Below are 23,617 nucleotides of genomic sequence, written 5' to 3' on the forward strand. Positions count from 1 at the left end.
ATAGGTAAAGTCTATAAAAAGCATCACACTTTAACAGAGATGAGAGTATTGCTGGACAATGCGACCATTTAACAAAGGCTCTAATGCACAACATTTCACCCATGATAAACAAAAATAACCATCTCCCCTTCCTACACAAAATAACTCTGGATGAGGGTTAAAACCCAATAAAAATAAACCCCAGGTTTGTTTTCCACGGGAGATAATGACCTGTGGGTCCTTCTGATGGTTACTATAGACATTCCTGACCCTTCAGAGCATTGGCAGCTGGAAACTATTTCTTTTTGGTACTTTATGCCTCCAGTTCATGTATTCTCCGAGTTTACAGCGCAATTACAACTATGTAAACTTACAGTGCCCCAGCCTCACTCAAAGGGGACTTGCGAACAGGGTTGTGAGAGCTGTGCCTGCTGAACCCAACACTCGTCCTGGAGATATTAACATTTCAAAAGACAATGAGACAAATTCTGCTCGCAGCTACGTCCCTGTTTGACTTCAGTGGGCGGGGGAAGGAAATCTGGGAGCAGAATTTGGCCCTTTAACTTCGGGAGCCATCTCTGTCGATAAGAAGCACAAAGCAAGGATGTGCTTATCCAAGGCCATTATTTTCCAGCACTGTACCACAGATGCCAAAGTTGGTAGCTCTCTGTCGAATAACACGTTTGTCCTGCTCGCAGCCAACTTATCACAGACTTCAAGTTAAACAGCGGGGGTCCGGGAGGGGGATTTTCATGAAGAGCAGCCAGAGTGGGTTTTCTTTTTTTCTTTCCTTTTCTTTTTTTTTTTTTTTTTTTTTTCTTTCCACAGATTCGTATGAAGAGCAAAGGGAGGGCTTTGGACAACTCTGGAGACGAAAGGCTGCTACCGCAGGAACGGGGTGTAACAAAACTTGAAAACTTGTCTCAGGAATTCCCTCCTCAAGCGCTGCTGCTAGCTGCTCTCCATGCCAGAGAAAGGGAAGGGTAGTTTGGGTCCAAAAGGTTAAGGGTTTAGAGGTCACTCTTCCCGGCTGAAATACAACTAATCGAATAGAAAATTTGTCCTCTGGGTGAACCTGTTCCTGCAATTTAGCCGAACTTCAGTAAAATACCTTTTCAGCTTCTCAACGTGAAGGCGTCAGAAAAAAGACGTCTTTACTATGTATGAACTCGGTGCTTTTTGTCATAGAAACAATGATGCGAATAATGCGGGAATATCCATCTTTAATATCACGACGTGGAGATATTCAAGTATTGCCATGTGCAAGTCTGAGAACTGGGCTAACCCTAAGGAAGAACAAAGAGTTTTCTCCAGGCTCTAAAACAAAAGGCCAAGTCTTACAAGACACTTCGCGGACTTCTAGGGATGAGAAAAGGGCAGAAATTAACCGCTGGCCACAGTTAATGCTGCCGAATACACTCCTGTTGAAAAGCTCGCCTTTTATTTTCGAATTCATTCAAGCCCATTTTGGCCAGTGTTTTCCCGAGCGAGCCCAGAAAGCAGTGACTCCTCGGTGGGAAGCACCCAGCCTGGAGATGGGCACGTTAACTTACCCCCTACTCTTTCCACCTCCCTCCAGCGTTCGCTCTGGGTTTCCTTCTTTGCCCCCTTTTCTCTTTAATAAAAGGATCACCTCGTTACAATTTCGATGATGTGGTCCCTCTCCCAGGCTGCCCTGAGGGTACAGGAGATAAGGGTTGAGCTTTCAAATCGCCCGAGCGGAGGTGTAAGTGGTTGAGGGAGCTGGTTTGGCTGGGTTTGTTAGTCACAACGCACTAAAACTTTGGCACGAAGCAGCCAGGGACAAATCCGTGGGTATTAGACCAGCTCTGCTCCCATCCGAGCCTTTCCCCTTTCCTTGAAAGCAACTTGCTGAGATTTCCAACCATTGCAGTCATGTGTCGTGGTTTGCTTAAAAACAATCACTTTCTTCCAAAAAAAAAAACCAAAACAAACCCAAAGCAAAAACACTCAACAAACCAAAATAACCCCAAAACAAAACAAAGCAGCGACACACATAGCCTGCCTCTCTCTTGGGCAGAAAGTAAATTTAAAATCTGATAGAAAGAATGCATTCAGCTTTGAATGGCCCAGGTTATATGAGAAATATCAGAAATCGCACTAAATTTTCACTCTGGGGTTTCCTTTTTAGCTTTTTTGTTGTGGGAGTTGGGGGTTCTGTGGTCTTTTTTTCTCTTTTTTCTCTTTTTCTTTTTTTTTTGTTTTTAATTTTTAAATGAGGTATCGATGGTTTAAAGTACAGCGCTGAGCAGAGCAGACTTTGGAAACAGATTTCAAGCCTGTTAGCCCTGGATGGCACACGGTAAGGAGCAGGGACGCTTTCCCTATTCACAAAGAAGGAAATTCAAAAAAAGGGACAAGAAAGTTGTGTACGTTCAAGACAAGTAAACATTATACATGTGTTTATGAGACTGGGAAGGAGAAATACTGTATTTCAGCTCCCTTTCCCCGTTTTTGGTTTGACTATTTTTCTTTTTATCTCCACTCTTCTATGTAACAAATAAATAAATACGCTAACACTATCGGTACATAAAATAACCCGTTTTCACTTAATTCCTATGCACATCTTCTGAGACGTTATGGAAATGAGCAAGTATTTTCATTACACCAAGAAAGGTAAAGCAGCACAAAAAGTTCACAATTACTAGCCTTTATGTTCAAATAAAAGACTATACTATAAATTTCCTGTCCTCAACTTGTCCAAACGCATCCTCCCGAAATTGCATGGGATAAAAAGACAATTAAAAGTAAAAATCCCAGAATAAAGCATCAAACCTTCACTTTCGAATTCCACACTGAAACACAGGACAGTTTCATTTTCAATGATTTATTACTTTTTATGGACAGAAGGTCTCGTTTAATATTTTCCCAATTCCCACTGCCTGCATGATGTTTCTTTTTTTTTTCTCTCCCCCCCCCCCCCTTTTTTTTCCCTTTTTTTTTTAGGTTGTGCTAGCAGAGGCAAATAAAATAAAGTCCAAAGTAGCGTCATTTTGTCTCCTTTGTACAACAGTACCTTAAAGAAAGATGACAATTTCTCGAGTCCTTAGCTGCTACATGCAGGTTCTGCTTGGGCAGTGTCAGTTATGTACAGTACTGGTCAGAAGCGAAGGATGAAATGGAAAATTTCACCTCTTCTACAAAGTTGTCAAGTCAGTCTGATGGTCCTTGGAACCAGTCTGTAAATGGGGGTTTGAACCAGAGGAAGAAGACCTGCCCTTCGTGTTGGGCAGTTTGTGATCTTTTTTCCACTTCATTCTTCTGTTCTGAAACCAGATCTTGATCTGGCGCTCAGAGAGACACAAAGTGTGGGCTATCTCGATACGGCGGCGCCTGGTCAGGTACCTGTTAAAATGAAATTCTTTTTCCAGTTCTAGGACTTGCTGTCTGGTGTAAGCTGTGCGGGAGCGTTTAGGTTCCCCTCCGTTGTAATTGGGATTCACTGGGAAAAAAATACGGAGAACTTTACAAAGCTAATCTTGACTTGCCGGTTCGACTTTACAAAAGAAAACCTTACGAGCTGCGAGCATGTGGCCGGGCTGGATTCGTCCCAGTTGCTTACAATGGACGGGCTGCTCTCCCCCTCATTTAAGGCAGGCACCACAGGCAGCTTAGGTAGGCTGGGAGCCTCTAGCAGGCTCCCAAAATGGAGTTTTCTCCTGCACGGCAAAGCCCCGCATGGCCAACGGCCTATTTCCTCAGCAATAAAAATTTATGACGAGTGTAATTGGCTACCTCGGCTTAAAAAAGCTCGTCCCCGAGTCTGACGGGGACTCGAGCGAGCCTCGCTGAGGACGATCGGGAGCGGGGTAAGAAGAGCAAAGTAAGAAGAGGATCCTTACCCGAGTTAACATGGACTTTCTTCATCCAGGGATAAACTACTGCTGGCTGCTTAACTGCTGACCCGTTTGGGGGTTTGAGGGCCGGCTGCTGGCTGCAGGCTCGCGAGTTGGACATTGGAGGCGGTGGACAATGCTCTGCTTGGCCGGGGAAGTGGCTCGCCGGGCCGGATTGCTCCTGTCCGTGACCCCGCGGCTGCACGGCAGAGCCTTGGGCATTGCTACAGCTAAAGGGCTGCTCGCTGTAGTTTGACCGTGGGTAGAGTCCCTGGTGCTGGAAATCAGAGCCCTGCGAGGCACTGTAGTACTCGGCCCCCTGCTCGCCTAGGTAGCTATTCTGCAAATATTCCTCGCAAGGAGGAAATTTGGGATCCACATACTTAGAGTTCACCATATACGAACTCATGGCCATTAATTTCTGAAGGTAGAAAATACTAATTTTTCTCGTGTTGTCTTTTTTTCCCCCTGCCATAGAGCCCTCCTACTTGCTGTCAACTGAATAAAGTTAGGCGGGCATGTGACCGGCCCGGCCAATGGGGAGGCGGGAGCCGATCACCGGATTTCTCCGCAGCTCAGCATTTCCACCAATTTCACTCAATAATATCCCTGTAACCGACTGACCCCCCCCTCCCCCCCTCCGGCGGGTCGCACACCCCCAAATCAGGTACCGGAGGTGTAGGGGTACTCCTGGGGCGGCGCCCCCACCCCACCCCCCCGGTACGCAGGTAGGGCCAGCCTTTTGTCTGAGCTGGCTTCCCTCAGCCCCCGGTGGCTGATGCCCCGCCGCCTGGTTTGCCAGCCACCACCGCCACCGGGTTCGTTACCTCGGTTTAAATAAAAAATATCGAAAGAAACACACGGAGCGAGGAGCCGAAGTGGGATTAAAAGGGAGGAAACTGATAAGGAGGCGAGGAAAAGAAAAGCCATCAAAGAAGAGGGTAATATGATGTACAATAGCTCTGTCCTGTCTTTGTCTCGCAGAGGTCATCCAAAAGTTACCAGAATTTAGTTCTGCTGAATAAAATTAGGCAATCAGTAACTTCTCATTCACTTTGCGAGCCTCAATATATATGCGGGCATACGTATGCGCGCACAGACGCAACCGCACACGTATATGTGTAAATCTATACGCGTATGTCTGTAAAATCACACAGATGGCAAGAAACCGTTCACTTTTAACCACTAAAGTTCAATCAATTGAACTGGAGACGGCATTTAATTAGGCTAAAAATATCACGGGTTTAATGAGATAAATTCGGTCTTCATTCATCAGTATCATTCCTGGAGCACAAGTAAATACGTTCCAGTGAGGCGAATGCTGCTTTTGCTGCTGTCGTAAATATTTTGATGCGATCTGGACCCTTGACAGGAAAATTTTGCTAACGGCTGGCATATCTAGCTAATTTATGAGTATCTTTTAAAAGATTCATTCACTGATTGGTAGATAATTTATTTTGTTTTCCTGAAAATTTGTAACTTCTGGTGAGATTAACTGTTTAAATTCACCGTCTGTCAGTGAGAGTTACGACTGAACGACAACTGAAATTTTAAGAGACGTCCTAAAACCTGGCAAATAGGAGCGAGGCAGCAAAACTTTTATATTTTCTGAGTGTTCAGCACGCACATGCCTTTTGATTCCTCCAGTATTTAAACTTCTAACCATTTGCAGAAAGGTGAAGTTTTTGCATCGACCATATATTCCCCTAGAATCGAATCTGTGACTATATGAATATCACACAAATTCGGTTCTACAGGGTATATATAGACAACGTAATAACATTCTGTTTTCATCTACAATATAGCAGGTCTTTGCAATTCTCTTAGTCTTTACTGTCTTCTGAGGAATGCAAACTATTCTGCTGGGACTCAGTTCTGAAATACGGATTTGCAGGAAGGTGGGATTTCAGAAAAGATTCACGCTTGTTATTATTGCTACAATCGATCTATACGACTCTCCACCAATTTATAGCGACGAATTTCGCCTACCAAATTCTCAGAAAGACCTGCTGCTCACTTTAAATTCTCTGCCGTTTACGTCCTCGCTACGGAAAAACGGACGTTACCGGTCAAATTGCGCTATTTAGAATAATAGTAGCTAAAATCATTTAGAAAAGAGTCTTTATCTATTTAGGCTAACATGAATCAGAAGAGATTTTTTTTTTCCCTAATTAGAAACACACACACCCCCAAATGAAAGAGAATTAAAAAATAAAAATAATAAAAAAAATCGAAACAGAAGTAAAACAGCCGAAAACAGAAACAGCGATTTCTGGGGAAAAAAAAAAAAAAAAAAAAAAAAAAAAAGAGGAGGTTAAAGGCTGGAGTTAGTTGCTCTCGGGAAGCAGAGAGTTTCCAAATTTACCTTCATCCCATTATGCTGGTCTAGCTATTATCCCTGCGAGCTGCCTGTGAGCCGCAGCCTCGCACCCTCCCAGGTTCTCCCCGCCGTAGCGTTTATGGTGAAGGGCAGGGCGAGAGGTCAGCCGAAATCATTTACAAACATATCACAAAGTTTCATTATTTTTACTTTGTCGACAGCAGCACACAGGAGTACAAAAGTTCATGAATTGTGTCTGACCCAGCTCCTCACTGCTGTCCTGCGGTCAACCTCTTCTCCTTCCACTATTTAAAACAGGCACCATAAGGACAAATAATGGTGCGGGTGTGATACATCCAACCACTGCGGAGGGCAGATTTGGGGGTGTTGCGTTTATCCGAGCGATGTGTACCGGTTTGTTTGCCTGCCTCCAACTCCCAGCTGCCTGAGCTGGGGGATGCTATTTTTAAACATCTGCTTTCTTACCGCTGCGGCGGTGTCTTCTTTACAGCAAGTGCAGCTCGAAACGACTTTGTGTCCCTAATCTCTTCTCCCCCCCACCCCTTTCGTATTATTTAAATCTCTACCCAACTATTTTAAGCGGCTCGCCCCGCTTTCTCCTCCTTTCTCCGAGGGGAGGGGGGATACCTCCCCCCCGGGGGGGTTATTAGCCACCCGGATGAACAGGCAGGGGGACACTCCCCGCCCCCCCTCCCCCCCAAAAAAAGCGAGCTCGCCTTTGGGGCAGCCCCCGAGAGGGGACAAGCCCGCCGAGGGCTGCCCGGGAAGAAGCGATGGGGCTGGGGAAGCAGCAGCTCCCCGCTCTGCTTAATACTACACATTTTCATATTTGTTAGACGCTGTGACCTGCGTTTCACCTTATTGCACGACTTGCTCAGACAGGTCAAAGCCAAAGAGTTATTGATGAACAAAAGCGTTATATATTCACCTCCTGTTCAACTGCCCATACAAAATGCTTTTGATCTATCAGGCTTTTTGTGTTCTGGTTCATAATCAGTATGCTAAATGTACGTTGGCAGAAAACAAGTAATCCATACATTTAGGGCCGGCCCTGTAATAAAATGCCAAGGGCATCTACATAGCGCAGGGCTGAGCTACGGGGGGAGGAAAGTTACCTATGGAACACAATTAAAACGCAACGCTGGAGGCTATCCTTTATTTCGTATTTAAAGGGCTCGAAAACCAATATCGCAACGTAAGGCAAAAAAAAAAAGGAAAAAAAAAAAAGAGAAGGAGAAGCCTGGCACAAGCAGTGAAAGAGATTATTTATCAGCAAGCAGGAAACAGGGAGAAACGCAAACAAACACAGCTCCGCTCCTCTACACGCTCCCGCTCGGAGCGGGGCTGGCAGAAGCAGGGGGGGCAACGTGTACCTAATGGACCTCCAAATACCGCGGGCTTCCTTGTCCTCTTTGAGAGGCAAGTCGCTCTCAGTCTGAAGCACCGGGACTAATGCATTTAGCTCCTTACTGCAGCCAGAAAGGTCCAACAGCATTTCCTGCTACACACTCCTCTGATGCCCTCCCCTCGTCCCCCCCCAGCGCAGCTCATGCGGGACCATGAAAGCCCCCTCCAGTAAAAGGTTGCCCTCCAAAGCTCAGTCACCCATTCCCCTCCGTGCCTTCACAGCATTTTAAATCCACGTTTGAATGTCCCTTGCCCGGAGAGACCTAGTACCGGAAGATCGGAGCCACCGCCCCGCAACGACCCGGCTGCAGCGTGGGCTGGCCCGGGCTGGGCTGGGCTGACAGCCCCAGTGGCCACCGCCTCTCTCGCCCTTTCACCAGGCTGTGCCCAAGGAGGTTAGCGTTAGACAGCAGGCACAGCTCGGCTCGGCATCCCGTCTTGGAGAAAAGAGGGGGAGTAGCCAAGGTCCGCGATCTGCACGGGGAGGCGCTGTACAGGTCCGCCGAGGTAAAATGGAAACGCTGCTAATTGCTTCAGAGGTGCTCAGGAGCAGGAGGACACCTGTACAGCCCGATAATAAACCCTCGGGAGGCTGCATCTCTACTTTTAATCCTAGCCAGGATTACGACATGGTACCACAAACCGACTCCACAAGAGCCTTCACATGCTGACATAGCCTTTTTTTCCTTTTTTTTTTTTTTTTCCGTACCAATATCCAGCAGAGATACACCAGTTTTAATTCTTCCAGTCTGAAGAGAAGAAACAGGATTTTCAAACAAAGCAGACTTTACAAGAAATAAGAGGTTACTTACCGTGGATGTCCTTCCATGCTGCCGAACCTGTTGCAACAAAAACGTTTGTTACTGTTGTATTCCACATACGGGTGATATTTCTGGAGAACAGTTACAGACCACATTTGATAGATGAAGGCAGAGAGGAGCTGGTGGTAAATCCTGCGAGCAGCGGAGTGGTGGGGTGGAAGCCCCTTCCGAGTGAGGACCACGTTGCATTCAGGCAGTTTTTTTATGAACACATGCTTTCCCTGTGCCTGGGGTGTGATCTTTCACTTTTAATATTCATAGTCTAGATTTTATACCAGCTAATTTCTAAAGGGACGAAAAGTCAGACCTCCCTCTTTCACTGAAGGAAAAAAAGAATAACAAAGGCCTTTTTTTTTTTGGGGGGGGGGTTGTTTTGTGGCAATCCAGTCACTTACAAATGAAATATTGAGATCACCTTTGCTAAACCATCACCCATAAAATGTCACTATATGCCATGCAGCATCGTATCCATGCTTAGCACAAAAAGAAACACAAATTTTTAAGGATAAATCTCGGATTACTCTAGGATATGTCGCCTTTAAGACCACCTAATTAACCAAACAGTAACCACGAGACATGCGTCTTTGTTTGCATTATAGAAGGACGGATTTGACTTGAACTTTCCTTCAAATCTTTTAATAAATACATTCAAAGATCACATTAAGGAAAACAAAAACACACGCTCCGTCTACTGCTCCTGAAAGCCATCCTCTATTTTAGAGTAAAATACTAATATAGGGGGTTTATTTTCTGTGAGCGATTTTTCACCCCTTCTATTGCCTTCCTAGGATACCTTAGCGAGTTATTGTATTACATACAGAGCAATTGCCTCGGTATCTATAGTTCACCAGACAGAGCTTCCCAAGACTATTTTTGTTAAAAAATATATTTTTTTAGTTCTGCCCGCTCTTGATAGCATTCAGAGCTTGCGAGGACAGTGGAATAATATCAGCATTTCGTCACTAAACATTCCCTTACCGTCCCTTTCCTTTTATTTTTAATAATAATAATAATAATAACAAAAATAATAATAATAAAGGTTAGCTTCGAATAAGATGTCCCATTAAATTCAGAAATCTCAGACGGGGAGCATCCCGCTCATCCCGGCGCTGCCCTGGCCACCACCTGAGCTCTACCTGTCCATTTTCCCCCAGCAAAGCTGTTCCGCGCTGCCGGGGGCAGCAGCGTTGGTGCCCCCACTCCCACGGGGGCAGTTTTCCGGGGCACAAAGAGAGCCCGAGCGCGGCGGTGGCAGCGGGGATGGGGGATGTCTGGTGGCGGACTTACTGCGCTCTCCCCCCGCGGCCGGGGGGACCCGGGAGCAGAGGTGCCTGCACGGCCGCATTCCCGCAGACGGTTCCCTGCTAACACTTTCCCGATTACTGCTTCCAGGAACGAAAGCATCTGCACTTGTATGCTCTTAAACTAATTTATGGTGGGAATTATATTTTGGCTTGTCAACTCTCAAGCCATAAAACAAAGTTTATTGGAATCACGTGCTTCTAAATAGCCACTCAGGACCTATCTCTGCGGAACCATAAATAACCTTCAGCTTTAAACTTTTATTCGCTAAATAAAGGTTCGCTGAATCTGTCCTGTAAAACAGGACTGGGTCGGAATAGCGGGGATGGGCGGAAGGTCAGCTCCGCGGCGTTACGCCGGCCTTTTTGAGGAGCGTGCGGTAGGAAAAGCTGCTGAGAGGGGAGTTAGAGCTCCCAACTTGCTCTCGAGAAGGGACCCGGGTGCATTTTGCCGTGGGTACCCGTTCAAACCTTCCTGTGCCTCTCTTAGGGTACAGGGAAGCCCATCGTCGGGAAAAAAAAACCAGAGATACTGCGGGGAAAGTGGGGGGTCCCTCTCTCCTTTCCCGGGATGTTTATGGCATTTTAGTCAGGCGCCCCTGGAAAATGGTTTTGACTCGTTCGTCTCCTGAGCTATTGCTCGGGCGAGCTGTGCCAGAGGCTGCGGGCTCGCCGGGCACCTGACAGACCTTTGCAGGCGACCAAACTGCTGGAAATAGCAAGGGCAGCGGGCTTTGGGAAGGGAGAAAGTGTGAAGCCTGCCACAATGAGATCTTTGAGGACTGGAAGTTTAAGGAGGGTTATAAAACAATAAAACGGCCCTGGTGTGAAGGGAGCGGGGTGTGAGTTAGCAAATGAGAATTTCAAGGAGCCCGAGCACAGGAAGTCAAATGTCCCTGGCAGTCACACAGCATAAAGGAACCCGGGCATCAGCTCCCAATCTATCATGGCTAAAATGAGCAAGTTGGAGCGGCCAGCAGCTCCTGGTGCCTCCAAAGGAGGGGCTTGTCCCTTCCCCAGCGGGCGGGGAGCCGCGGCCGCCCCGTCGGGGACCAGTGGCGGACAGACGCGACTGGCCGCTCCCCCGGTCCGCGGGTGCGGATGCACCTCCGCCCAGGGGCTCAGCTCTGAAAAATGAGCCAGCTTCAGCTCCTTGATGGGCGGTGGCACCAAATGTCATCAATTGGGTGGTGCCCGTCTAACGCCAGAATTAAGTCCCTCCTGGTCTGCTCTTACTTGATCTAACACGACAGTTAGGTCCCTCCTGGTCTGCTCGGTCTTGGCCATTTCCTACCGAATCTGGCTATAAAAGTTTGAAGCTGACTAGAAGGGGCAGCTTTTCTCTCGCCGTACTCTTTAGGCAGCTCAAATCACAGCTGATCAATTAAGTTTTCTCCAGAGAGCAGGAAGCGTCCTGATCACCTTTCCTGCTCCTACTTCCCAAAGCAGGGTTATTTTGCACTCCGCTGTTGTCCTTGCTCTGTGTCAATACTTTGATCATACGACATAATTTTCGTGCTTTATTAATGGCCTAAGCTGGGGAAAGGCTCTTTCTCCCTGTAGCCTCACTTGCCCAGGACAGCTGGCAGGGGCAGCGCCTAAGGTGACATTTCAGCAACTTTATCGGGCGGCCGATGAAAACCTGGGGGATACGGCCAGGCGCCCCCCGGCAGAGGGGTGGGCTGCCCTGCGTGGGGCTGACCCGTGGGTTGCTTTCAGGTGGGGCACGGCCCCTGCTCCCAGCCCCGGGCAGGCAGGGGAAAGAGCTTCACGGGGTTGTACGCCACGCTCTGCTCAGGCACCCGGGCCTGGGCACGGCAGCCGCTGGACGAGGCTCCGCCGCAGCCTTCGGAGCCCCCCTAAACCCCCCGTCCTCGCTGTCCTCCGGGGAAATGGCTTCAAGCTGCAAGAAGCCAGGGTGCTAGTCCCCTGGGAAGGCAGGCAAAGAGGCTACGTATCGGGACGTGAGGGGAAGGGTGCAATGGGGAAATCCAAAAAAATGTGAGGAAAACAGGCTGGGACGACAGGAACCGCGTTGTGGAGTCCAATGCATTTGCCCCGTGCCTGGCAGCCGGTGCTGGGCACGGCGGAGGTCCGGTCCCGGGCAGAGGGGGCCACACATGGGCTTCAGCCCCTGTGCCGGTGGCGGGGGGCGTCACGTCCCTCCCCGCGTGTCTGCCATCGCTTCGGCTCCCTCGGCCCACCTCGTGGGCAGGAGAAGCCCACGTTTTGGAGGAGACAGGGCACTGTCCCGTGGGTGCAGGAGGAGCGGAGCAGCGGCGAGGCTGGCGGCGTGGCAGCACGGCGGGCGACGGAAGCATCAGCCCCTGGCAACCGGGACGGGCATGTGCTTCGGGAAAACGTGTCGGGGAGGCTGGGGCTGGGAAAGGTGAGGCTGCGGGACAGCGAGGAGTTGATGGGTGAGATACAGCTCCCTGTGATCTAGGGGCAAGATGAATCTTTCTGCAACCGAGTAATTCTAGCCCTGAGATTTTGAAAAGGGAATTAGGAGGATTTTCACATTTCCTATTCTAAAATGCAGATGTGAAAGTTGACTTTGAAGCTCTGGCCAGTTCATTCTCTAGGCTTTTATGCGAGTTCTCATATTCGTGGCTGACGATCTGGAGACGGATAAGATGTGGAATGAAGTAACCCAGTAACAATTGTTTTCCCTCTGGTAATTGTTGCGATAAAAGGCTTGGGGAAATTGAATCGCATGTGTAAGCCACCGTCGCTCTACATGCTACTTGACAGACATGACGACCAGCATCCTACCCCGAGGACCACACCGCCAGAAAATGACAGGCTCCATCTCTGACTTTGAAGACCTACTGAGCGCCTTGATAGCGTCCAATGCATTAGCCCTCTCTCCTTTTATCCTAACCCCGACCTTTCTGCAGTCACCTCACCGCCCATGCCCTCCCCGAGCAGGATGTGGGCATGCAAAGGCCCCTGCCCGCAGCACCCCGCGCCCGCGGGCAGATCCGGCGGCAGCAGAGCCCCGGAGCGGGCAGGGCGGCGGCGAGACGCGCCCCGACATCAAACGGGGGCAGCGGCGGCGGCACCCCGGGTCCGCGGGGGAAGAGCGCGAGGAGCACGGGGCAGGGAGGGGAGGCCGGGGGCCGTGGGAGCGTCTAGCTGGGGCAGGCACGGCCCGGGGGGGCGCCCTGGGGCCACCAGGGTCATGTCCGGGCACGGCTGGGGAAGATGAAGCCTGGAGGCAACAGGTGAGGCGGAGGCAGGGAAATGTGCCGGGCCCCGGCTAGCAGGGGGCAAGGGGGGGATGTGCGGGGGGGCCGGGGGCTCTGCCCGGGGGAAGGGAGCCGACGAGGAGGAGGGTGCGGGTCGCCACGGTGCTCTGGCACCCACATCAAAGGGGCAGAGAAGGAAGCGGTGGCTGCCCGACATCAAAGGGCGGGCCGGTGACCGGGAGGGCAGCGGAGCACCCGAGGTGAGCCCCGCCGGCACCGTGGGGAAGTCAGGGAGTGGGAAGGTAGTGGGACAACCAGGGCCCAGCTGGGAAGGGCCCCGGGGACGCCGGAGAAGGGTGGCGGAACCCCACCCGTGGCCCCCGCCCGCCGGTGGGCCTCTCCCGTGGGCAGGCGGGAGTCCTGGGCCCGGGGTGAGCGGCGGGGGGCGGCGGGACCCTCGCCCAGGCTGGGAGAGCGGCCAGGCTTGTCCTACAGCGCCTTCTCCTGGAAGAGGCCGTGGAGACAAAATGGCTGGTGGAGGTGGCCAGGGCCTGCCGCGCCCCCGGCGGCCGCTCCGCTCCTCTCCGCGCCCCAGCCCGGCCGCCCTGAGGGCGGGAGCCGCGGGCAGGTGACCCCGGCCAGGGCCGTCGGGGCGGGCGCCCACCCGCGGGCAGCGGCGGCGGGGCCGGGCGGGCGGCTGGGTTCCCCACCATCACCCCGCACCCTCGTGGGGTCTAGCTCGGGTCGCCCCCGCGTGGGGCGCTGGGTGGGCGATGCGGGCTGCCTCCCCCCGCTCCTCGCCGCCCCCTCCCCCGCGGGTGATGGGAGGCGAGTGCTGGGTTTGGGCAGAGCCTGCTGCCGCTGAATGCACTTTTATTGCCTCTTGTCTCTGGCAGAGACCCTTCCTCCGCGCCCCGCCCGGCCCCCGCGACCTGCTGCAATGTTTATGGTGCCTCATCTTTTCCTTTCGCTTCCTGTTTTTTCCTCTCCCGCTCCAGCAGCATTGAGTGCCGCACTGCAGTAGAGCCGTAAATACCTTTAACAGCTGCCTGCCAACCGAGGGGTGAAATACTGTCTTTGTTCGGATTTTTTTCTGCCCCCAGCGCTCATAAAACACCCCGTGAGAATTATATTTGCTTGGGGAAAGAGAAACATTATTGGGAAATAAACGAATCGGCGGGATTTGCTGTTCTTAAGAGCGCAAAACCAACGTGCATTTCTTTGCTCAGTCTCATCGGGTTTCCCGGGTCCGCAGTTCGCATCGCCTCCCCTCCTCGCACCAAAGCCCTGCCAGACTTGGGGAGCAGAGGCTGCACTTCTCCTCCAGGCAACTTGCAGCAGCTACTCGGTAGCCCAACCTGACTTCCCAAATGGCAGCCGGCGCCAGAGGTACCTGGGCACTGCCAGGGTGTGCAGGCTGCCATTTCCTGCTGGTTATTTTGTGGTGTTGTTCTTTTGCTGCCTGTGCGTCAGTAAAGTGTGGGCTAGGGATCGTCTGTTTCCTTTCAACAACAACAAAAAAATGAGATGAGTCATAAATTCTGTCGAACACGTCAGGAAAACGAAGCAGGTGTGAGAAATGTGAATGTGAATTCTGTATTCCAAAAATTAAAGCACACCAACACATCTACACTCATACAGGCGTCCATGTTATATAGGTGTATAAATATATATAAAAATACAGTCCTCATGTGCCACATATATACACACATATACATACAGAGTTTGTTATGAATACTCGCAAACACATAGGTATATTTATGAGCATACACATACTTATGTGTGCTTCAATGTTAATGAAAGAAATTAAAGAAATGGAAAAAAAAAACAACAAACAAAACCAAAAAACACCGAAGACCAAAACAAGAAAAAGAGAAAAAACAAGGAAGGAAGCCGTTTAGGAAGGAGAAAAAGCCAAACTCCCTTATAAACCAGCAGGATCATAAATGCATATGTGTATCCGCATGTGTCAGCATATGGACCCGCAGACACACACATGCACATTAGAATTCGTTAGAACATCCTGCTTTTGTTTTCTTCTTTTCCCCCAGGCTACGAATAATTTCAAAACAGCTCAAGGACGAGATTTTTCGAAGTTTTTGGGGAGATTTACAGCCAAGCAGCTATAATTACTGTCTCACCTAGGAGGGATTCTGAGAGTGAAACCTAACGCAATACATACTTTCCAAGTTATTCTTGAAGACTGTTGCTATGTTGAAAACGATTCCTCCCAAATAATCCCCAGTTCCTTCAGGGCGGTCGGCTGTGCAAAGAGCCAAAGCATGAGGGAAAGCATCGCTGACTGTAGCGGGACTCGGGCTTAGCAGGCTGCGGAGCTGCTCGGGGATGGATTAAAGCAGAATTTATTCTGCGGGTTCAAGATATGTACCTGGGGCACGTCCCACACCTTTCCACCCTCGCTGGGTATCCTTTAATCAGGCATTTTGCTTTACCGTTAAATTAGTGGCTGCCTTTGAGGTAAAGGGCGATTCGGTAAATTCCTGCAGTGCAATGGCACGGTGCATTTCCATCACTGACCAACGATGTAAACACTAAATACCAGGCAGCGGCTTTTCTACTGCCCATTGATATTTTGAAAATGAAGAGGAGATGAGTAAAATATATGCACGTTCAAAATAATGCACTTCAAAAGAATATATGTTCTACAGAGAGAAGCAGGGGTGTAGATACATATATACACGTATATAGGTAATGGACTATGGATATATACACATATATAGGTAGTGCAGATAAAGTTTTCTTGACTCTTCTATCTCCTCTACATATTTCAAAATAAACCTGGGAGTTTGCTCGTGGTTTGGTGGGTTTTTTCTTTTTTTTTTTTCCCCAGAACTCATCCCCGATTTAGCCCCCCGTGATTTCCACGTGGGTAAGCACCCGTGCTGCAGGGGTGCACTCCCGGCCGCGGCTCGGCGCAGCCCGCTCCTGCTCTGCCCGACGAGGAGGAGCCCGGGGCTCCGAGCTCGGCCCGTCTGCCTCCCGCCGAGTCGATGGGAGCCGCAGTCCCGGCTCCCGCACGGTACAGCGGGGGAAGGACGTGCTTAAACCGCCCCGGCGGGGCGGGCGGGGGCTCACCGGAGCTGGCCCCGGGCACGGCCCCCGGCCCGACCGGCTCAGCGGGGCCGCCCCGCGCCCTCCGCCCCCGCGGGAGCGCTGACCCCCATTCTCCTGCGAAAACACCTGTTAAGCTTTAAAGTTACGCGACCGCCCTTCCGCCACGGGGGAAAGAAGCCACAGCCTCACCACACCGCGCTTCAGACTTGGCAGGGGGGAAAGCACCCCTCAAAAAAAGGCCTTTTACTGGAAGAAAACCCGCTGCCTACGCGCACTGCTCCCCAGCCTTCCGCCCCTCGGCGCGGAGGGTCGCGGATCGCCGCGCGACGGCGGCCCGCAGCGCCTTTTCCGCTCCAGACCGCGCAACAGCCTCACGCACCCCGCTGCACGCCCACAACTGTTGTTAATAACATCGATAATTACAATAGCAATAACAGCAACAGTAATAGCAGCAGCAATAATAATAATAATAATAGCAATAGTAATATCAAGAATAAGGGGCTGCGAGGGACAGGTGACCAAGCGGGGCGGGAGGAGAGGGGAGCCGGCGCCGTGCCGCGGTGCTGGACGGTGCGCGGGCGCGGAGAACCGGCGGCCAGCCCGAGGGGAGCCGAGTGCTTACCGGTTCGCGGCACTGCCCGCCTGCGGAGGAGCCCGGGAGGGTCGCTGTAATCCATTTTGCGCCCGCGTAGCAATCCTTGTGCCGGAGGAGATAGCGGCCGCGGGGGCAACAAGCGGCGGAAGAGGAGCGGGGGGCTGGAGGCGGCGGGCGCAGGGCTCCGCGCATCCCCCCGCGGGCGCGGGAGAGGAGGTGGTGCGGGGCCGAGGAAATGTCAGCGCGGCGGTGGCGGGACCGGCCGCGGGGTTTCGGGGAGCGGGACACAAACATGAGGGCGACTGCCATACACCTCAGCCTAGACAAAGGTTAGGAAAAGAGGGGCTGAGGCTCTCTGAAGGCAGAATGCAGGGGGAAATTCGCCAGGGAAATCAGGAAAAGGCCATGAAAGCGCTCGCTGCCTGCACATGACCAGCCGCAGCCAATGACGAGCCCAAATAGGTCATAAAAAGGTCTATTACCAAGTTGTAAATTTTCTTCAAACAAAAAGGAATTTACTGCAATTCCTTGCGGATTTTGCACATACTGCTTCCCAGCGCCATGTTTCTTTTCGCCTGCGCGTTGCGTTTTTACTGAGGACTCGGTCCCGCCTGCCCGCGGCCTGCGCCCCCCGGGCGCAGTGGCGGGGCCCCGCGGGCGCGGCCGGGGCGCGGGAGATCCGAGCGGAGAGCGGGGCAAGACCCCGCGCAGCGGCCGCGGGGCCGCACAAAGAGGCGAAGACACCGCGCTTTCCCGGTGGGACTGTGTCTTGCCCCAACGAAAGGGGGCTTTACCCTCATCCCCCCCCACCCCCGCTCCGCCGGGCCCCAAAAGAAACCGCATTTCCTTTAGCGCCCACTACTGAAGCCGAAGCCGTCGCGGAACTAAAAATAGTCCCAACGGCTTCCCCACCCCAAGCGTGCGGTTCCCACAGGTTGCGGCGGGCGCTGTCATCGCGCCCAGGCTGCCCGCAGCCTCCCCGGGAGGGGCTGCCTCCGCCCCCACTAAAACCTTCCCGGGGGGCGCTCGGACCGGGGGCACCAAGAGGGAAAATACGATTCTTAGAAAGCACTCGAAAAGGCTAAAAGTGGCCCCGTGTCCACAGGGAATGCTCAGCTCGGAAACGGTTTATTGTGGGTGTTTCTTGCTCAGTTTTTGTTTCAGGGAATAGCCAGAGCCCTCCACCAGTGACTCCCTTGTTGATTGTACCTGCCTCGAAAATAGAGCTAACAAAAAAAAGCTAACCTAAAGGCGTAGAGTCTTTTTTAACCCGCTGTTTCAGGCAGTTGCACCCCCGTGTATTTAACACGCGTGCAACGTGTCCCTTGACCGAGGCACCAGCACCTTCCGCGGTGGTTCCGCAGCCCCACGGCCGCGCAGAGCTGCTCGACGTGGGAACGGAGAGATTCCGCGGAAACCAAAGGCGCGGTACTTCCGCACTGCGGTCGTCGCAAGCGGCCTGTCGCCGCCGCGGCAGCCGCCACCCGCGCAGCTCCGGCGTTTCTCTGCCAAAATACCGCTGCTTGCTCCGGGGATCGATGGCTCCGGTTTTACCGGGGGTTTGCTGACCGCCTGGGCCAATTTCTGTCTCGCTTTTCTTTTTCTTAGCAAGTCTCCAAGTACAAACTAGGGAGAGATACAGCTGCCAGGCTACGGGAGGGAGTGGGGGTGGAAATACATTAACAACTACAGGGGTATTTTTTTTTCTTATTTTTCTTAAGAAATGAGACCGGGACGATCCCAGTTACCACTAGGCCTTCGCAAATGACGTGTGCACAAGGAAGTTAGTTTTCGCCTGCGTGGCTGCATTCCCAGTCGGCCCAGGGAGCGCGACGCTAACGGAAACTTCGTCAGGAATATTTTAATTTTATTCTCTTTGTCTGGAAATTAAAAACAACTACGGCAGCAGCTCTTCCCCGGACAATTATTAGCCTAGGAAGTGCTCCGCTCGGATGCGAAGGTCTCCGTTATGCGTTCCCCCCCCCGCAGGCACTCCGGATTTGCAGCGGGCGGCACCAGCGCGGTTTCCCCGCGGCAGGGCCCGTCGGGGCCGCCCTGCCCCCAGCCTCGGCCGCAAGCCCAACAGAGGAAAGAAGCTCATTCCCTGCCCGGAGACCCAATGCCGATGCCATTGGCAGTGGGGATTATTTTGAAAAGCGAGGGGGTTTTTTTATGCGTCAAACGACTTGGGTTTCCTTAACCGCGCCGCCATCAGCCTCACATCCTTCCTGGACACTGGGGGTACCGGTGTATTTATGCAAATTCATGCAGCAAAATGTTTACTTCACTGCTTTGCTGCAGTTTCCCCGCGTTTACAACCTTTAACCAATTACGCGATTAAAATAAACCGAGAACAATAGCTCCGCTTGCTTGTGCCTCCCTCTAGAGCTGGCGCTTTGCAGGAGTGGAAGCGTGCCTGGCTCGGAGGGGGGAAGAGAAAGGGAAACGAAATGAACCAAACCCCCCGTGCAAATCCCAACCCCGGGGAACGACGGTTCCCTCCGTGCCGTGCCGGGTCCGTTCCCGGGAGCGGGTAGGTGGGAACGGTGGGTTCCGGCGCCCGACACCTCCCCAGGCCCCTGGATGTGAGTTTCCGAGGGGGGCCCCCGCTCGGCCTCTGCTCCTTTCGGGAGCACGCTTGTTTCTGAGGCAGATAATATAAATTTGTCGTGTTTGTCGCAGCGGCTGGCGCGGTTCCCTTCGCGGAACCGTCACTCACGGGGGCGTGAGGCGGTGGGGAAAAAAATGACGCAGAAACCTCAGTAGGGATTTATACCTCATACCTCAGCCCTCTCTGCCTGCTGTTCCTAAAAAGGACTGCTCTCGGCCGTCCTCTCAGATACCGCGGTCTGCGGGACCCCGCCGCGGAGCGGGAGAATGGGGAGGGAGGGGAGAGGGGGAGATAAATTAAACCGTTTTACTGATGAGAGCGGACTTCTCTTCCCGCGGCGGCGGGGAACCGTGCGGCAGGCTCTGCCCTCGCCGGCTGCGACCTCCGCTGGGAAACTCACCCAAACCGTGCGATAAATTTGGGGGGGGAAGCCCTATTTTTTCCTTTTACGCGTCTTCTGGGACGACAGACCATTACAGCTCCCGAGAAAGCCCCATCCAAGGGCACAAAAGCTTTGCATTTCTCTCCTCGTCCGCCATCCGCGGGGAGGCTAGGCCCGGTTTGGCCGCGGCTTGCATGGCGGGGCTAGAAGCCCCGCACCGGTCGGGAGTAGCCCTCGGGGCTGGCGGGGATCCGGCGTGCGCCCCGGTCCTGTCTCCCCCCAGCCGGGCTGGCAGCGGACGGCGCGGCCGGTAGAGAGTCGTGTTTGCCGGCAGAGGCCCCCTCTGCCCCGCCGCCCCGCAGCCCCGGGGAGGCAGAGGAGAAGGCGAAGGCAGGGCCCAGACGCACACGTCGAGGGGGATCCGAGGGCTCGGCCGCGGCGTAGGCTCAGCCCGCAACTGGGGCCACCGGCCCCGCTGCTTCCACCCCGGCCCCGCAGATCCCGTGGCCGGCGGCCTCCGAAATGTCGGTGGCGGTGGCAAGATGTGCAGGCGGCAGGGAGCGAAAATCAGGGTTTGTATCCAATCTGCCATTCCCAGGCTCCACAGAAACTCCCAGCATGGGAGGAAGGACGGGGGAAAGGCGCAGGAGGGAGTTAGTCCAGACGCGGAGAGGCTCTGAAGGTGGTTGGGAGGAGTTGGGTTACAAAAAGGATATCAGGAAGCCGATACATTTTTATATTTGAATAAATTTGGTTTATTTTAATCAAATATCAATAGCAGAAGGTTAAATATATTTCTAAGGTCTTTTCTTCAAATTTATTAGATTTATTTAATTTACTCAACATAAGATTAGAACAAGAATTAAAATAGTACAAGTGCACTTGTCTTGATTAATAAAGCGTTGTTAAATGTCTTGCTTATTGGTATTTGTTATTAGGAAGTTTATGTCGTTTCCCGCAATCACCATCTTTTAAGATTGCAAAAAAATATATATTTTTATATATATATATCATTAGAAATGTATTGCTACAAACTCTGTATCAAATTTCCAAAAGAAGTAGATGTACTGTTAAATCTAGAGATTGTTCCGGATACAGTTAAAAAACAAAACAAAACAAAACAAAACCACAAACAACTGAAGCACCCGAAGCAAAGAAATGTCAAGCGGAGGGACACGGGGTCACTTGTCTCACGACAGGACCACGTACAGGGGGAGACGGGCCGAGATGTCGGGCTACGGCGCCGGTTATTTTTGATAGCCTTTCTCAAAGGCTTTTAGGGCAAAATTTAATTCGTCTGGCCTTCATCTCTGTCTTCTTCCAGATCATGTGCTTCCTTTTTGGCCTCCCCTTCCTTTCCCTCCTGTCTGGAAGCGGGGAATTTGTCCTTGTTGTTCTCTTTTTTCCATTTCATCCTCCTGTTCTGAAACCAGATCTTTACCTGCCTCTCGGTGAGTCCTAGTGCGTGGGACACCTCGATCCTCCTCTTCCTGGTCAGATAGGGGTTAAAGAGGAACTCCTTTTCCAGCTCTAGAGTCTGGAATCGACTGTATGTTTGTCTTCCTCTCCTCCTACCCGGCGCTGCTGTTTAAAACAAAAACACAGGGTTTTGGAGGTTGGTGTGGCCGTTCAAAACAAGGCGCAAGGCAGGGAGCGAGGGCTCGGGTCCCTCTGGAAATCCCTCGGGGGAAGCCCCACAGAAACGCAGGGGGAGAAAGCAGAGGCCACGGAGGAACCTAAAGCTTTATACACACGAGTGCGGGAAACATAGCGACAGCAGATGCACGAAGATGCAGACGCTCTCCCCCTGGACCGAGTTTACGGGGTCACTTTATTATCTGGCAACCGGCACCCCCCGACCCCTGCACCCTTCCCCTTCAGGCAGCGGCGGCGGGAGCCGGGCGAGCGTGTCAAGCTGCGCCTCTGTGTCCGAGAGGCGACTTTAAGACTTGGGGTGGCAGCCGCCTTCTGCAGAGGTTTCTGTTTGCTTACTGTATCGCTTTATTATCGCAAGCCACCGCGGCGATAGGAATCGCGGGGAGAGAGGCAAGGGAGAGCGGTAGGCAGAGGCAGGGAGCGAGAAGCAGAGAGAAAGAAGCGGGAGGAGGAAAAGAAAAGTTTCGAACTCAGACGTGAGATGGAAGCAAATTTTTGACTGCGTCCAACCTTGTGGTCTCATCCAGGGAAACATTTGAGCAGGAGACGAGCTCTGATTTAAGTGGTCTGGTTCCTCGCCAATATTAGCACTGGACGATTTACAGTCAGGATATTGTACCAGCTCGGCCTCTTGCTGTGTCGTAAAAATCTGCTGTCTCTGTAAGTTATCGTATCCGTAAAATTTAGCGGGCTCCCCGTGACAGGTAACCCCGCTGCAGGGGGCAGGAGGCGGAGGCGCGGCGGGGGGAGGCGGAGGCGGCTGGTAGGCGGCCGTGGGGCTCCCCCCGGCCGGCTGGTAAAAGTCCGGGGCCGCTCCGCCGCCGCCCCCCGCCCCGCCGGGCGCGGGGTGCGGGAAGCCGGCGGCGGCCGCGCCGTTCCCGTAGAGCAGGGCAGCGGCGGCGGCGGCGGCGGCGGCGGCGGCGTGGCGGCCGCTCACCTCTGGCGCGAAGTGACAGTCGTAGTAGGGGGGATTGATGGGCTCCCCCGCCGCCGCCGCCGCCGCCGCTGCGGCCGCCGCCGCCGCCGCCTTGTACTTGGAGTACAGCGGGTTGACAAAGTAGGAGCTCATCGGGGAGGGGGCAGCGGCGGGCGGGGGCGCGGGCGCGGGCACGGGGGGCTGCTCCCGCCGCCGCCGCCGCCGCCGCCGGTGCCTCTACGCCGCGCTCATGCCGCCGCCGCCGCTCGACCGTGCGCTCCCCGCTCCTGCTCTCCGTGTATGTGGTGACCAGGACTGGAATATAATCGCTCCCAAAATGACCTGCCTCACTGCTTTTACTATTTCCTATTAGGCACACAGCAGCCCGCGCACGCACACGCACACGCACACACACACACACACATGCTCATGAGCTCAGGGGGGACTTTTGGCTTCAGTTTACATGTGCCGCTCCTAAGGCAAGAAAAAAACCCGGCCCAGCCCTGCCCGGTTCCACCCCAGCCGCGGCGGCCCCGCTCCCCCCGCCGGTGCGCTCTCGCCAGGAGTCGCCGCAACCCCCGCCGCGCAGGGGCGAGGCGGCCGCGCAGATCCCGCGCGATAACCGCGGGCGCGCTGCCCGGGGCGAGGCCGACCGGGCCCGCCCAGGCTGCGCTGCCCGGGGCTCGGCTAAGCACCGTACCGCGGCCTGCACCGCCGGCCGGGAAGGGCAGGGACCCGGCCGAGGGAGCCGATGCCCGGCCGAGGGAGCCGATGCCCGGCGGAGGCAGCTGGGGGTGTCGGCGAGAGCAGCTGGGGGGGGTCCGAAGGGCGGCAGCGTGCAGCGGCCGGGCCCCGATGCCCGCGGGGTCTGCGGGTCATTTCCTTGCAGGCGAGCAGAGCGCTGGGAAATGAGATGCACATTTACCCTTGACGCCGTGCACGCATGGCTGAGGCTCCAGGTTAATTGATACTTAATGGAAATCATGCCTATGAATATACTTTCCATCATTTCACCCTTGGTGGACGTCATTACCCAGGCAGAGAGAGGGAGGGGAAAAAAAAAAAAAAAAAAGAAAGAAAAATGTGTGGGTGAGCGGTTAGCACCGCTCGGGGACGCGGTCCGAAATAAGCGAGCCCTGTTCTCCGGGAGGAAGGAAGGAAGGCGCTGCCCGGCAGGCTCGGCGCTGCCCCGGCTCCTCGGGCCGGCCGCCCCCGCGGGGGGAGCGCGGCCCGGCCGCCTGCCCTCTCCCCGGGCTCCCAGAAGCGCCGTCTCCAGTCCTCTCTTCCCCGCTTCTTCCTGCAGTGGGAACAAGCTTTTCGGACAGACACCCCCCAGAAGCTCGAGTCCGCCCTATTTTGAAGACAGACGAAAAATGTAGGTGAAATATAATACTGGCCCCGCCAGAGCCACGTGTGACCGTCTGGTGTGAATTGACAAAAAATATTTGTGGTTACATAAAAGGCATCGCAAGCTCCTTCCCCATC

General features: G+C 53.2%; 2 protein-coding genes across 4 annotated transcripts; both read right to left on the reverse strand.

Annotated features, from left to right (window-relative positions):
- Positions 1–302: 302 nt before the first annotated feature.
- On the reverse strand, positions 303–17,001 carry HOXD4 (homeobox D4). 2 transcript variants are annotated; one of them, XM_074594433.1, is made up of 3 exons: positions 16,595–17,001; positions 8,397–8,423; positions 303–3,442 (listed from the first exon to the last, which is right to left on the reverse strand). In XM_074594433.1, exons 1-3 carry the CDS (start codon positions 16,647–16,649, stop codon positions 3,138–3,140), a joined length of 387 nt encoding a protein of 128 aa, XP_074450534.1. In that variant the 5' UTR covers positions 16,650–17,001; the 3' UTR covers positions 303–3,137. The 2 variants fall into 2 exon arrangements, with proteins under 2 accessions (XP_074450534.1, XP_074450533.1); XM_074594432.1 differs by lacking the exons at positions 8,397–8,423; positions 16,595–17,001 and adding an exon at positions 3,843–4,266.
- Positions 17,002–20,360: 3,359 nt separating this feature from the next.
- On the reverse strand, positions 20,361–22,428 carry HOXD8 (homeobox D8). Of its 2 annotated transcripts, none has more exons than XM_074594732.1 (2): positions 21,727–22,428; positions 20,361–21,141 (listed from the first exon to the last, which is right to left on the reverse strand). In XM_074594732.1, the coding sequence occupies exons 1-2, from the start codon at positions 22,283–22,285 to the stop codon at positions 20,849–20,851; spliced, it is 852 nt and encodes a 283-aa protein (XP_074450833.1). In that variant the 5' UTR covers positions 22,286–22,428; the 3' UTR covers positions 20,361–20,848. The 2 variants fall into 2 exon arrangements, with proteins under 2 accessions (XP_074450833.1, XP_074450832.1); XM_074594731.1 differs by having other exon boundaries at positions 20,361–21,144.
- Between the last annotated feature and the right edge of the window lie 1,189 nt (positions 22,429–23,617).

This window comes from Larus michahellis, chromosome 7 (assembly GCF_964199755.1).
Source record: "Larus michahellis chromosome 7, bLarMic1.1, whole genome shotgun sequence".
Taxonomy (NCBI): Eukaryota; Metazoa; Chordata; class Aves; order Charadriiformes; family Laridae; genus Larus; species Larus michahellis.